Genomic DNA, 13,608 nt, shown 5'->3' on the forward strand with positions numbered 1-13,608 from the left:
CGGGTTCACAACTCTGGCCAAAACATCTTTGAGTTCACCCCGAAGTCCACGATGAAATAATGTAATTAGTTTTACCTCTGGCCATCCGGTTTCCACCACCAACCTATTGAAGGTTGCGATATAGGTTAGTAGATCCTGGTTACCTTGTCGTAAGGATAAAAGTTTGTTATCCAGGGCCTGTCCCTTTGAATGTCTGGCGAATAGTCTTTCCATGCTCAATTGAAAACCCTGAAAATCCCAAAGAAGAGGGTCATCCTGGTTGACTAGTGGAATTGACCAATCCGCTACGCTGGCACTAAGGTATGATAGTACAAAGGCTACTTTGGCTTGGTCGTTTGGAAAAGCTTCAGGTCTGCATAAAAAGTGCAAGCGGCATTGGTTCATGAACACGGCGAACTTTTTCGGGTCCCCAGCAAAATGTTCGGGTGGAGCTAAAGGAATGCTCCCTGGTAGAACCACTTGCATAGGATTACTCGATGAAACGGGAGTTGGATTCCCCCCGAGTCCAGGTAGTGGTGTTTGCCCAGCTTGATTTTGCAGCAGTTGTCTAGCAAGATCATCACTCCTTTGACACAATCAGTTCTCTCCTGAGAGCATTAGTTTCCTGGCGCGCGGAGTGCACTTCTGCCCTAAGTTCCCCTAACAATAGGGCTAGTTGGTCGGTTTCTGAGGTTTCCATTACGCCCGGGTGGGGATTTGTAGATAGGCTTTGCGTTCTGTTACACTCACCTGGTTCCCACAGGGGCATCGATCGGACCCGGACAGCTGCGGATTCCACCAACGTGATGCGTAGTGCCGAGATGACTGTCCGGACTGGCCCGCCTAATCTCGTCTGCTTGACCCGTAGAAGTATTCTCCTGAAAGTGGAGAAAGAGATTTAGCCACCCGTGGATTTTAGTGATGGCCCCCTCCCACTGTTCTCGTTCTCCCCACTTGTCACCTCCGATATCCCCTTTTAGTAACCTCACCTTAAGTTTTTAAATGATGAGCTCTCCATCCTGCGTCGCATGCAGGGGCGCGTAGATATCAGTTACTTCTCTGGTTTGAAGGTACTGGAGGAGTTCCGGAGGAATATTGACTCCGGGGTTTATAAAGTTCAAAGAGTTCAATATGTCCGATGTTCACTCTTGTTCCATTCCCTTCTTGAATTGCAGCCACTCCAAAAGAATATTGCCTGGAGGCAGCCGATGGCGTTCAGGTAAGAGTCTGTATTACCCAACACTGTCCGGTAAAAGTTGCATGAGTTTAACTTCTTGTTTTCTCTCCCTTTATAGGTGCGGCATATGAAGATGAGGCGTATTAAAGGGTAATGCCTCCCTTGGTAAATCAGGTAAGCCTATGGTGGTGAGAGATTGTATCTGTCGGCTCTCTTGGCTCATCTTGTTAATTCTTTTGTTTTTTCCCCCAGGTGCTGGAGTTCGACAAGAAAATGATGGAGGCAGCGCCGAGTCGAAAGATGCTGTGGACTGGTGAATATGGCGCGGCGCTGCTGCTGGCGATGTGACGCATGCTGGAATAATGTCCTTTCCAGGCTCGGAGACGTGCTGGATCCGGAATCAGGTAAGGAATTAAAATAATGTCTGTGATCTAACCTTTTCTCCTTCTTTCCCCTTTTTCTAGGAGCTCCGGATTCGAGGCCGGCGTGGCAGAAGACTGGATGCTGACTTGCAGGCACGGTGAGCGTTACGCTGCAAGATGCAGAATGACGCGAAGCGTGTGCTGCTCTTCGGGCGTGGTTTAAATAGCCTCCAAAGTAGTTCCAGGTAAGAAGTTCCCCAGAACCACACCCGAGTAAAAAATAGTCCCTGTAATAAAATAGTCCCATCCAGGCCTCACGTTGGCTTGGATTCATTTGCAGCATGGTCTGCATGAGGTAAGTAATGTCTATGAGCCTGGCGCCTATGGCGCCAGGACTGGTTTCTAAGATGAGCCTGGCGCCTAAGGCGCCAGGACTGAACCCAAACAGCCCCCAGCTGGGGCTGCTGGGGTTTTAACAAGTATCTGGATGCCTGCTCCCCGGGCTGATGGACTCGATCCGGATGCCCGGGGGTAGGCATCATGACACTGTCTGAAGCTGGAAGAAACTACACCTTCCAAAATGCCATACACAATAGTACTTTGACATCCTCCAGTTCTTGAGTGTGGCTGTGAAGCAACTTTACAATATTCAGAAGCAAAATATGATCCAAGAGAATGGCACGCACTCTCCTTATAAGAATCCCATCTGAAACCTGAGAGAAGCTGTTTAACAATCAGTTATCCATATGGGTGCTAGCATGCTGCCTTCAAGATGGCCACGCGATAGATTAGCTATGCACCCATCGCAATATCCTGAAGAATATCCTGATACTGCGGTCACCACTGACAGAAGACAGAAAGAGCATTTTTGCGGTTATGTACCAAAAGCATTTTCCCTGTGTTTCCCAGTGCTCCTTGCCACAGCCGTTGCCACTCGCCAACGGCGCAGTACAGACAGGCATGCCCCTATGCATTGCGGTTTAGAGCGGTGTGGCTCTGCAGGAGATACGGACACCATTACAAGGGGATTGAGTGTGGCAGACAAGCGGAGGTGATCTGGCTGCGCGAAGACCCGACTCCTGGGCTCTTTATGGGCATGGAACAGTGCATAGCCTCGCTCCTGGAGAGGTGATCGAGCAGTGGGGTGAGTCGCTTGGTGCTCTGCACCCACAGCACTCCGGGGATCTCCCACTGAGAGGCACACACATGAGCACGGTGGCTTTGTGCCCGTGGAGCTCTCACTGTGCTACAGTTGTTCACAGGTGCACACACCTGCATTACAGCCCTTTTAGTGAATTTAAAAGCATAACTTTTTGCATCTGTAAACCATACACAGGACCCTCTGCTAGTGTTCTATGAAGGCCTCTCCCCTGAACAAATTGCAGCCTGCATTAAGTACTGACACAATCTGTCAGTTACTGTGAATGGGTTGCTAGCAAATGGTTTACATTGTACACATGTCACTCATGAGGTGCTGTGATTTTAGTTCATAAAAGTGTAATTTTTGAGATAATCTCCAGCAAAACTGATTCTGAAGGAATATATGTTTTGCTGAACAGTTTGTTGCTGGCAAGGCTGATTAGACTACTAAACATGCATGGCCTAAATTATGATGCTACTGAATCCTTCCATCAGACTTTGGAGATTTGTTATCCCTTCTGTGATTCAAATATATTAATTGGAGGAGACCTACATGTAGAACTGGATGGCAAGGTGGACAATTCCACCAAAATTACTAAGACATTCAGGAAAGCTACACCTAAAATTCAGGAAATATCTTTCTTCAGTTTATGCGATGTTTGGAGAAATATGTACCTACACGATAAACAGTAGATATACTATTCAACTGTGCGTGATTTTTCTTCAAGAACAGATGATTGGTTAGCATCGTGCAAACTGTTACAAGCAGCCTCACAACTTACAATCCTACCAAGAATGTTCTCGGGCCACTTCCCAGTGGTCATTAGATTGAAACCAGACGCTCCTGGGAAATCCTGCTCCTTGGAGATTCAAACACATCTATTAATAACACACGGTTCATCATGGCTCTTAGATCATAGACATTAGAATTTGTTGTGCACAATGAAGGCTCAGTATACAGACACATTCTAGCGAGTCCCTGTAACTCTGTGGAGAAGGGGAGCAAAACAGCAATCTAAACAGACTCGCCTCATGGGATGAATCAAGACACTAAAATGCAATCAAGTCAAGCTGAGAGGTGTAAGGAGGATTGAGCCACAGAAGTGCTGGAGTGGGGGTGCATCTTGCGTCGCTTGAAGTGTGGGTGCTGTGCATAAGCAAGAAGAGGCAGCAGGGCACGGCAACAAATGGGCAGTACGTGGGAGGCCACAGCCCCGTGCCCAAAACCAATAATCCATAATCAGGAAAAGTGAGAGCCCTACATTTAAGACACGGACAAAGGCATAGGTACACAGGGACTGGTGGACCAGTGGTGGCGGGAAGGAGGCAAGACTGTGGCCCCGATGCAGGAGATGAGATACCCTCAACGCAGACATGTCAGAACAGCAGAAAGGGAGGAAAGGAAAACAAACAAGCATGGAGCCGTTTGCCTGGAAAGCAGAAGCACCCCAGGCAGAGGCTTCATAGGTGGGCTTAAACTCAATATTGTTCAGATCATTGCTGCAGCGATACTACCTAAGAGAGCTCCTGTGTATGGACACCGCCTCGGCCAGCACTTTCCCCAGCATGATCAAGCTGGGCCGAGCCCTATGTAAAAGAGCATGGAAAATCCAGGACATAAGAGACCCCTGCTCTAGGCAAATACCCCTTGCAGGACTGGTGGATGACCGCATTGCAAGCCTGGCAATGTTCAGGACAAAGTGGGAGGACAAGGTGGTAGCCCAAATAGGACATCTGTGGCAAAACGGGCATTGGGTGGACTTCCAGACCCTGGTGGAGGAACAGGGCATACACAAGGGCCAATTCATATTGTATAATAACATGGTCCAGATGATAAGGAAAAGGTGGGCAACCCTACTGGTGGATGATGATGCAGGGGAGGCACTAGACTCATGGTACGACGTCTCTGAAGGGGGACATACAGTGTCCAGGCTCTATGAACAACTACTAGGAGCCAACAACAGGAGAGAATTGCGGGCGCAAGCGAAATGGGAAGAAGAGCTCCAGAAACCCTTCACAGATGAAGAACGGTACAGGGCCCTCGGGTAACCAAAGAAAGTGTCCAGGAATGCAAGGTTTACAGGTGCAGCTTTATCTCACGCATAGAGTATATTTTATGCCGAAACGGATGTCGAGTATGGGAGGCAAACAGACCCGAGGCTGCCCGCACTGTGCGGAGGAGCTGGCAGATATGGTGCACATATTCTGGTCATGCCCGAGAATAACGCACTTTTGGGATACTATCAAGGAAAGAGCGCTGAAGGGTGTTATCTGGATGCAGGTGTGGTCGCCGGCCTCCTCTCTACTGGGCCTGTTCTCGAGGGGAGACAAGAAGAAAACACACTTGGCAAAAATGAAAGATCTGATGACAATACTGGCAAAACTCTGCATAGCAATGGCGTGGAACACAAGTACAGGACCCTCGACGGAGGGGTGGTGGGCGGATCTGAACAAATGGGCAATGACCAAAACATCAGTGTGGACGAAGGCGACGCAGAGAGAGGAAGGCAACAGCGAAGCCAAGATATTAGCATGAAACGCACTAGTGCAGGAACTGTTCGTAAGCAACGAAAGAGACAGTATGGATGAGTCAGGCAGCCGGGCCGAGGGCTAACGGACAATGGAGGAAGCTCTGAGACCACGAACGGAAAGGAGCCGAGAGAAAGGGGTTGGCCTAGTCACACCAGGGCAGAATGCACAAGGAGGCGCAGGAACATCACGGACAGTGGGAGAGGGGCTCTGCTGTGAATCAAGCAGATAAGGAATGTCGAGGACTCCAACAAGAAAGTGCCAGTAGAAGTGTTGTGTGTGTTGTTGGTTAAATGGTTAATTGTAATGTGTTGTTTTGAATTGCAAATTAAAAGGTTTAAAAAAAAACAATCTCACTCTCTATGAGGCCACCTATTCATGATAAACATCTAACATTTAAGACACTACAGTTACAAAAGAGAAAGAACAACACTCAGTGACGGACAGGCACAGCACTGAAAAAAAGCCATGGGCAATCGGGTTAGGAGAGAGAGCCTTCAGGTGTTCACACATAGGTGCATAGTGACAACATCATCCTATATTCACATCTCCATCTCAGGTGAGTCAATTTCTCCCACCATGCTACATATTCTCCCTAAATTGTATAATTTGCCCTCAAACTATCTAGATAAATTCAAGGGTAGTTGGGAGAGGTTTAGGGCCGAATTCACAGAGTGTTTTCCAATGGGGATTTGCCATTATAAAAAATGCTTCTGTGAATTAGGCCCTTAGTTTCTTATTGGGTCTTCTCTGTGCTTACTTTATAGCCGGAGACCTGCCCAAATTCCCCAATCTTACACAGGGCATCGAGAATAGATTTAGCTGGTTTCTGATAGGAGGAGCAAGACACCATCAGCAAATGCAAGGAGCTGCCTCGTTTGAACGGGATCCCTTAAACCACTGTGTTTGGGCAGATTGCGCTCAGCGGATCAAGGGTTAAATGGGACAGAAACAGAGACCGAGGGTACTCCTGCCTACCATTACCTACAACCTGTGCCCTTGCATCACTGTGTAGAGTATGTAAAATCCAAGGACGTTTTCTGAAAAACCACATTTTTCCACACACTTCTTCAAAAACATCCAACACACCTTGTTATTGCTTTTTCTCCCCCTAAACATATGGCCATCATGACGTCACTCGAGTTACCATCAAGTTCAAATGGTCAAATAACGTACAAATATTTGAAGGTCCCTTAATGAACCGCACCTGACTGCGGTGAATGAGTGTGAGCATTAGGCTTGCCAGTCTTTCGGCCATAGCTTTCATTATGGTCTTTAGTAAACAGTTTAGCAGGGATATCAGTCAATAGTATTGACATTTCCATGGATTGTTTCCACTTTGCGGGGTTACCATGATTAGAGCTTGTTCTATCCAGGGCGGTGTCACCCACCGCTTAAGGCCTCATTATGTACTGGGCATAGGATTGGCACCACGCTGAATCTTTGCTTGGATTTAGTCTTTCCTGACAGACAGATCGAAACTAATACACCTAGGCACGTTTTCTTCCAAGCCCCTCCCACTGAAATGTGGGGTTCTACTGGGTTGAGCCTGTCGCATATCCTCGTAAATCTATATTTCTGACCTTTAATGGAGATCATATGCCAATCAAGGGATGATTTCTTTAATTACATAGAGAGCACCCAGATTCTGGTCGACCTTAAGGAAGGAGATGATAACCTGTCTGCTAATATCAGAGACTGTCTGGTATCTATTAAATGCTGGATGGGTTTACATTTCTTAAAATAAATCCTGATAAAACTAAAATCCTTGTAGTACCGAGAAACTGAACACATGAGCGCCACTGTGCTGGCCAAATATATTCAGGCAATGGCAATATCCGAAATCTCAAGTTAAGAATTTACGCATTATAGTGGACAATAAGTTGACATTAAGCAGGCAAATGGCAGCTGTTCTGAAAATGCTGTGTCTTTCTGATTAGGAAAATTCAGCACACTCTCCCCTCCTTATAATTTTCTCACCAGGCCCTTGTAATGAACTCCCTAGTCCCCCCTCGACTGGATTTCAATAATAGCATCTATCTGGCACTCCCCAAGTGTCTGATCTCACATCTGCAGAGAGTACAAAATGCTGCAGCCAGAAGTCTACTGGAATACAAACGACCAGATCACTCCAGTACTGTGCTCACTGCACTTGCTCCCTTTAAGAAATCCGATTATATATTTTAGAGGATGTGCCTGGTCTTGCCTTCAACACCTGAATTCTGACCCACTTGTTCCTAATCTAAGCCTATACACATCTTCTCGATCTCTTAAGATCTAATCAGGATAGGAAGCTTACTGTATCTTGATATTAGGAAGGTATGGGGTCGTGCTTTCCTGGCCCAGGCAACCAGAGTATGGAATACACTCCCCTTGTCACTGCGTAAAGAATCTTATTTTTTGACTTTCCGGAAACAGCTCGAAACCTTTCTTTCAATATGCCGTACATAATAACAACGTAGACGTTCTATCCTATCCTCTCTTTGTTCTAGATCAACGAAGTTCGCTGTCCTACCTTTTCCTCCCTACAGCACCAAGACACCTTTAGGTATTCATTGCGCTTTATAAAACAGCACTAACAAAACATACAATTCTCCTGAATAAACATCCGGTCCTGGAGTCTTCCTCATGTTCAGTTTTTTTAATCACTTTACTTAGCAACTCAACATTGAATAGGGCTATTTCAATCTTTACCAAATGGCATTGGCGCAAACTTTCTTGCAAAATATACCCACATTTAAAAATGTTAAGTAAATAGGCTACTGCTTGACAAAGTTATAAGTAACTAAGCAAGTGATACAGTATGTATATTGTGTTTTACCCTTACCTATAGAAATACTAGCGAGAGCCGACAATGTATGTTTGGAACGTATTTTAAGGAGAGCAAAGGTGTATGTTAATATTTTGATTTTTGTTATATTTTAATATTACAAGAGTTACGTTATAAAACTCGATACAAATATTCTGAATAATAAATAGATACATTCCTTTGGTCAAGGAATTCAAGAGTGCTCTTAACTGGACCTGCTAACGTTAAAAACAGGGGCAGTTTTAGGTCATGGGTGCACTTACTCTATCAGAATTGTCCTTGGACCTAGTATGATAGCAACAATTGTTTGTCTCCCCCTCCCTCCCATACTTGTTCTCCCTCCCCATCCAGCACTATCTGAAATGTCGTCAGGCCTAGTATGATAGTCGCCTGTCGGTTTCCTTCTTCCTATCTGTGTTTTAGCTCTTGCACTATCTGAAATGTCGCCAGACCGAGTATGATAGTTAATTTCACATTCTTGTTGTTCATGGCCTGTAATAATGTAATTGTATTTTCCATTGTTCACTCTTTTGCCTTGAAGTTCTTTGAAACACATTGTGTATAGGCGCTATTGAAATAAACTATCATATCATATCATGGTTTAAAAACATGCTAATGTCTTACCCTGACCTTAACTTTGCTATCTGCTCTCTTTTCAGGGAGATGGGGCTGAGAGTTTTTTTATCGTAGAATCCGGAGAGGTGCGGATCGTCATGAAAAGAAAGGTAACAAATAATTATGTTACTAATTGTAAATACTATGTAGGGTGAAAGACATCTACAGAGTGGCAGCGTGCAAAGGGAAAGGTACATTTTATGTTATGTTATTCTATGAAGCTTTTATACTGGGACAAACCACCACCATAGTAGTCTTAGGGCAACTGGGCTTATCTGAAAATGGTGTATTGTGCCCCCACTCAGGATATGTAGAGCTTTGTCTGCAGCATGAACAAGTAGGAGGGACAGACAAAGGAATGGGTAAACTGGCTTAGGTGCCAGAGACAAAATGGAGGGAGGGATTTATCAGAGGTACACATCTTTTGTGATTGCGTGGGTGCATGTAGGCCCTGTTAGGTGAACTATAAATGTTTTGGGGAGAAATTGGACTGTGTTTGTGAAGCAGATTTAAACAGCAGTAGGACATTGGTGCATAATGTAATGTTTGGATGCATATGTGGTTTGGATGTGTGCAGGCAAGCCCTTGAATTTTGATGGCTTACTTGCCCAGGCATACAGTTACATTCTACCACTGGGGGAGCTCTGGAATAGTGATTCTGGGACTGCCAAGCCTAGGCCCAAATGTGGCTCAGTCAAGAATGGACTGTGATAAAGGGTGCATCTCAGTGGCAAACAAAGGACAGGGAGGGAATAGCACTGTCTTACTGACTAAATCATATATTTCCAGTTTGGAACCTTGAAATTGAAGTGTTATTGACAAATGTTTTCCATGTTCATATCCTTCTAGAATTCCTCTAATTTCCCAAACTTACATAAGAGGTTCAAGTAGCTGGGTAGTGCAAGCTAAGGTCGGCTCTGGAGACTCAATTCAAATAATGAATACTATGTTATGTTGCGCTGTGAAGCCCCCACAGTGCTCCAAGACACCACTGCACCCAGTTCTTGTCCCAAAGCTGCCCCCTGCATGTGGGCAGTCGCATAGAAGCACTTTGGCACAAATGTCTGCTAATGAAAAATAATCACGAAACTACATAAATGCCAAACTTAATGTGAGAAGCTTTTTTTTTTTTAAATGGGCTCGGAGTAACCCAGATAAGGTATAAGGATTGGGAATAGGAATGGGAAGTACCAAATCCCATCCTTAACTGAATCATTATCTTTATGCACAGTATTTTTTTTCCTGGGGCCGAGGTCGACACTGATACTTTGTCAGTCTGAATGATTGAAGAGAGCCCCCACTTTCCTCCAACTTCCTTACATAAGACTTAACTTAAGTAAGATATCTGAGCCTTGATGTACACCAGTGGATATCATTTTCACTCTTTTGCAGGGTTGATTTCCTAGCAAACAGAATTGTTCCCTTTACCAAAGCATAACCATATTTGTTGTACAGAGTAAAACATGCTACATGGGTATTGTCAACAGGGAAGTCCATAGTTATAGTCACAATAGAATAATAACATTAGACAACTTCGAAAAGTTTATTTCACATAGATGTCATTTATTTTGTTTTATTTCTTTTATTGATTTGGCTGATTAACGGACTCAACCTTTCAACATAGTTTTATCAAACAACATTTATCCAACTGTACATTTCTTTTAATATACAAAGGAGGAATATTCGTCAAAGATTCACAATAGCACACGAAACAAAAGAAAGTAAAGGGAGAAAATAAGCAAAGATAAAACAATAATAACAAATTATCAGCAATTACAATCGCAAGTGTACCTAACACATAACATTTTTCACTTACATGTCCCATTTACTCCATACATAATAAAAGATGTTATTATTAAAATCAGTACAATATACATTAATTCATGGAAAGAGATATAATTTTGTAGAATTGTACTGGTCTAGATTAAGTGTTTGTAAGAAGTTTTTGACTCGGTATGGAAAAGAGCTTCCCACAAACAATTAGCAGTAAAATTATGACATTCTTTAAAATGATGTTTAAAAGAAAAAGATTTGCCGTGATAATAACACAGTACATTCAACCAATAGGTGCTTTAAAGTTTCACAGCATGAGTGACAAAAACGGCACATTGGATTCATTTGCAGAGATAGCTGCCATCTTGATGCAATTTCATTTGTCTGCCATAGGTTAAACCTAAAGCGCATACATTTAACTTGATGCTCTGGATCTGGAGATTCCATCAAATATGAAGCTGCGACCCCATACTTCTTCAATAAGAAAGGATTCTGACTAAAGTCTTTATATAGCATGCATTGTTCTCGTGTCTTGATCCAAACATGCTGCCACCATTTTATTTTAGCTTTGTCAGGATTTGTTAAAAGAAGCTCAAGTGTGATGCCAGCATCTTGTAGAAAATTGTGTACTTTCAACCTCCACAACTTGATAAAAGCATCATTTATTGTATTAACATGGTCAGATAAAATACAAAACACCCAATTCATACCATTTACCAATACACATTTGTGATATAATGAGCAGAGCTTCCAAGTATAAATGCTATTCAGCGATATAAGACCTAATTCATGCCTAATTATAGCAATCAGCTCAGTTAGAGGTCATTTTAGAATGGTCTTCCAATATCTCCCTTCAATTTTTTCCCAGAAGGTATGAAGCTTCCATTGTTTTGTCTCTGCTCCATATAACAAAATCGGAGTCACCTTATGCTTATAATATGTCAAGAGCTGACTAATTGAGAATTTACTATACCTTCCACTAAAGCCTCGCGCTTGCGACATGGCCATGGTCAATTTGCTTTTTAGATTTTCATGATAAGGAATATTCGAGGGATGATTATTTATATTAACCCCCAGATAGGTGTAACTTGAAATTACTTGTACTTTTGTATTTTGTAGATGCCAAATGCCCCGTTTATTTTGCTGTTTTGTATTCCCAAATTGAACTATTTGCGTTTTCATAGTGTTGTTGGTTATGAAATAAAATAATGTGCATTTGTCCAGCGCTTTCAACAAGATTCTCAGACATTTGGGGGTTTTGGACATAAGGACAAGGTTGTCTGCATAGAACAACCATTTTATTTTTTGTCCGTTCAACATCGGCGAATCAGTCACTAGCCCCACAAAACCCCTACTCATGTCGGCAATAAAGAAGTTGAAGAGGGCTGAAGCAAGAATACAACCCTGCTTCAGCCATCGACAAGTCTGTAGTGGCGCCGACAGTTGACCATGCTCAAACGTATCTGAACCGTGGTCTCAGTATGAAATTCATATAGCCATTTTAAAATGTACAAAGGACATTGATGGTCCAGCAGTTTTTTTAATAACAATTCCATAGGCACCGGATCAAATGCCGTAAGAAAATCCACAAAAGCCATATACAATGGCTACCTTATCTGCTGCTCATGTGCTTTAATAGCATTAAGTGTGAGTAAGTTAATGCTAGTTCCCAAACCAGGGATAAATCCTGTCTGAAATGGATCTCGCAGATTTTCTCTAGTTAAACATAAGTTAAAATCTCTCAATACAAGCCGGGCAAATATTTTGCCTGGACAATCGAGCAATGCTTTTGGCCTATATGACGCAGGGTCGGTTCTATCCCCTTTTTTAAAAATCAGAAAAATAACTGATTTCTTCCAAGAGGGTGGAATTGTCCCTGTATGCACAACTCAATCGTAAATCAAATGACGAATGCTGGCCCAAGCTTGTGGATGCTGTTACATCATGCTATTATTGAGACCATCAGGCCCGGGGACCCTGGAGGAGCTTAATGTTGAAATACATAGCAAGATGTCGTCTCAATCGATTAATATTTGTTGCTCATGCTTAACATTTTGCAAATGTATATGACATTCAGGACAGGGTGTTTGATAGAGGGATTCATAAAATTCCTTCCATCGCGTTTTGTGATACCTCATTTAATAGGGACCAAATTCCTGCAGATGTTTTTGCAGTCATCTGCTTCAGCATTTCGAGGGGATTGGGTCCTCCAACGTATTCCATATCTATGACAGGTAATGTCCACAGCTGTGCTGCTTCGGAAAATCTTCGGCGTCTGCGTCCTGCGTCGATGACGTCAATGCGCCGTCCCCGAGGACCTCCTCCAATGGCCCACGTCACCCGATTTGATAAGTAGGACGCCAGACGCCTGTCCTCAGTTCCGTTTTTTCCACGAACGTGTTCGCTTCGTGAATCTCGGTACGCCTCGACTCTTTGGAGTTTGCTGTATTCTTCTCGGTTCGTTGAACCTGTTCGGTTTTTGTGAAAACCTGTTCGTGACAAGGTCTACTTCGTCTTCAACACCGCGTCCGGGCTTCAAGAAATGCGGGGACTGTGGGTCCAAGATGTCGGTCACGGACTCGCACAACGCCTGCCTCTGGTGCCTCAGGGAGGCCCACGATACGGACGACTGTGTCGACTGCCAGTCGCTCACGGCCAAGGCCTTGCGGGAGCGCAAGAAGAAGCTGTCAGTAGGTCGGGTGTCTAAGCCCTGGAAGTCGAGGTCTGCGGGGCTTTCGACGGATGACTCGAGAGGCTACTCTCGGCGTCATCGTCGGAAGTCCAGTGGGTCTCCTTCCAGGAGTCGGTCTCGCCACTCCTCTGCCTCTTTGAGGCATTCCCGGAAGCGCCGGCATCGGTCACCTTCCCCGTCCTCTTCCGAGGACTCCGCCCGTCGGCGGGTCGCTTATCCCACCATGCAAGCAGCACCGGAGGAATGGGCTTCCTTCGGGAAGCAGATGTTAGCGATTCTTGAATCGCAGGGCACCGGTCCGTCCGCGCCTCCGAATGGGGTCGGTCGGCACCGGTCGAGAGACACCGCTCGTACGCCTTCGGGCTCGGGTGGTCGGCACAGCTCGCGGGAAAGGTCCCACTCGTACAAGAGTAGTCGTTCTCGCCATGCCCCTTCCAGGTCCCGGTCCTCGACGCGCTCGAGACCGCGTGATCCTGTGCCGTCTTCGAGGAAGACGTCGACGCCTGTGGCGCCGAGGTCGTGGACGATTTCT

At 44.7% G+C, this 13,608-nt stretch overlaps 1 protein-coding gene across 3 annotated transcripts in view; it reads left to right on the forward strand.

Moving 5' to 3' along the window:
- Positions 1–13,608, forward strand: part of PRKAR2B (protein kinase cAMP-dependent type II regulatory subunit beta) — a 1,073,797-nt gene that overhangs the window by 877,535 nt on the left and 182,654 nt on the right. For all 3 annotated transcript variants that reach the window (XM_069629133.1, XM_069629132.1, XM_069629134.1), the window contains exon 9: positions 8,656–8,721. In XM_069629133.1, the coding sequence (XP_069485234.1) occupies positions 8,656–8,721 (66 nt within the window). The remainder of the gene's footprint in view (positions 1–8,655; positions 8,722–13,608) is intronic.

This window comes from Ambystoma mexicanum, chromosome 12 (genome assembly GCF_040938575.1).
Source record: "Ambystoma mexicanum isolate Mex_15411 chromosome 12, UKY_AmexF1_1, whole genome shotgun sequence".
NCBI classification, from domain to species: domain Eukaryota; kingdom Metazoa; phylum Chordata; class Amphibia; order Caudata; family Ambystomatidae; genus Ambystoma; species Ambystoma mexicanum.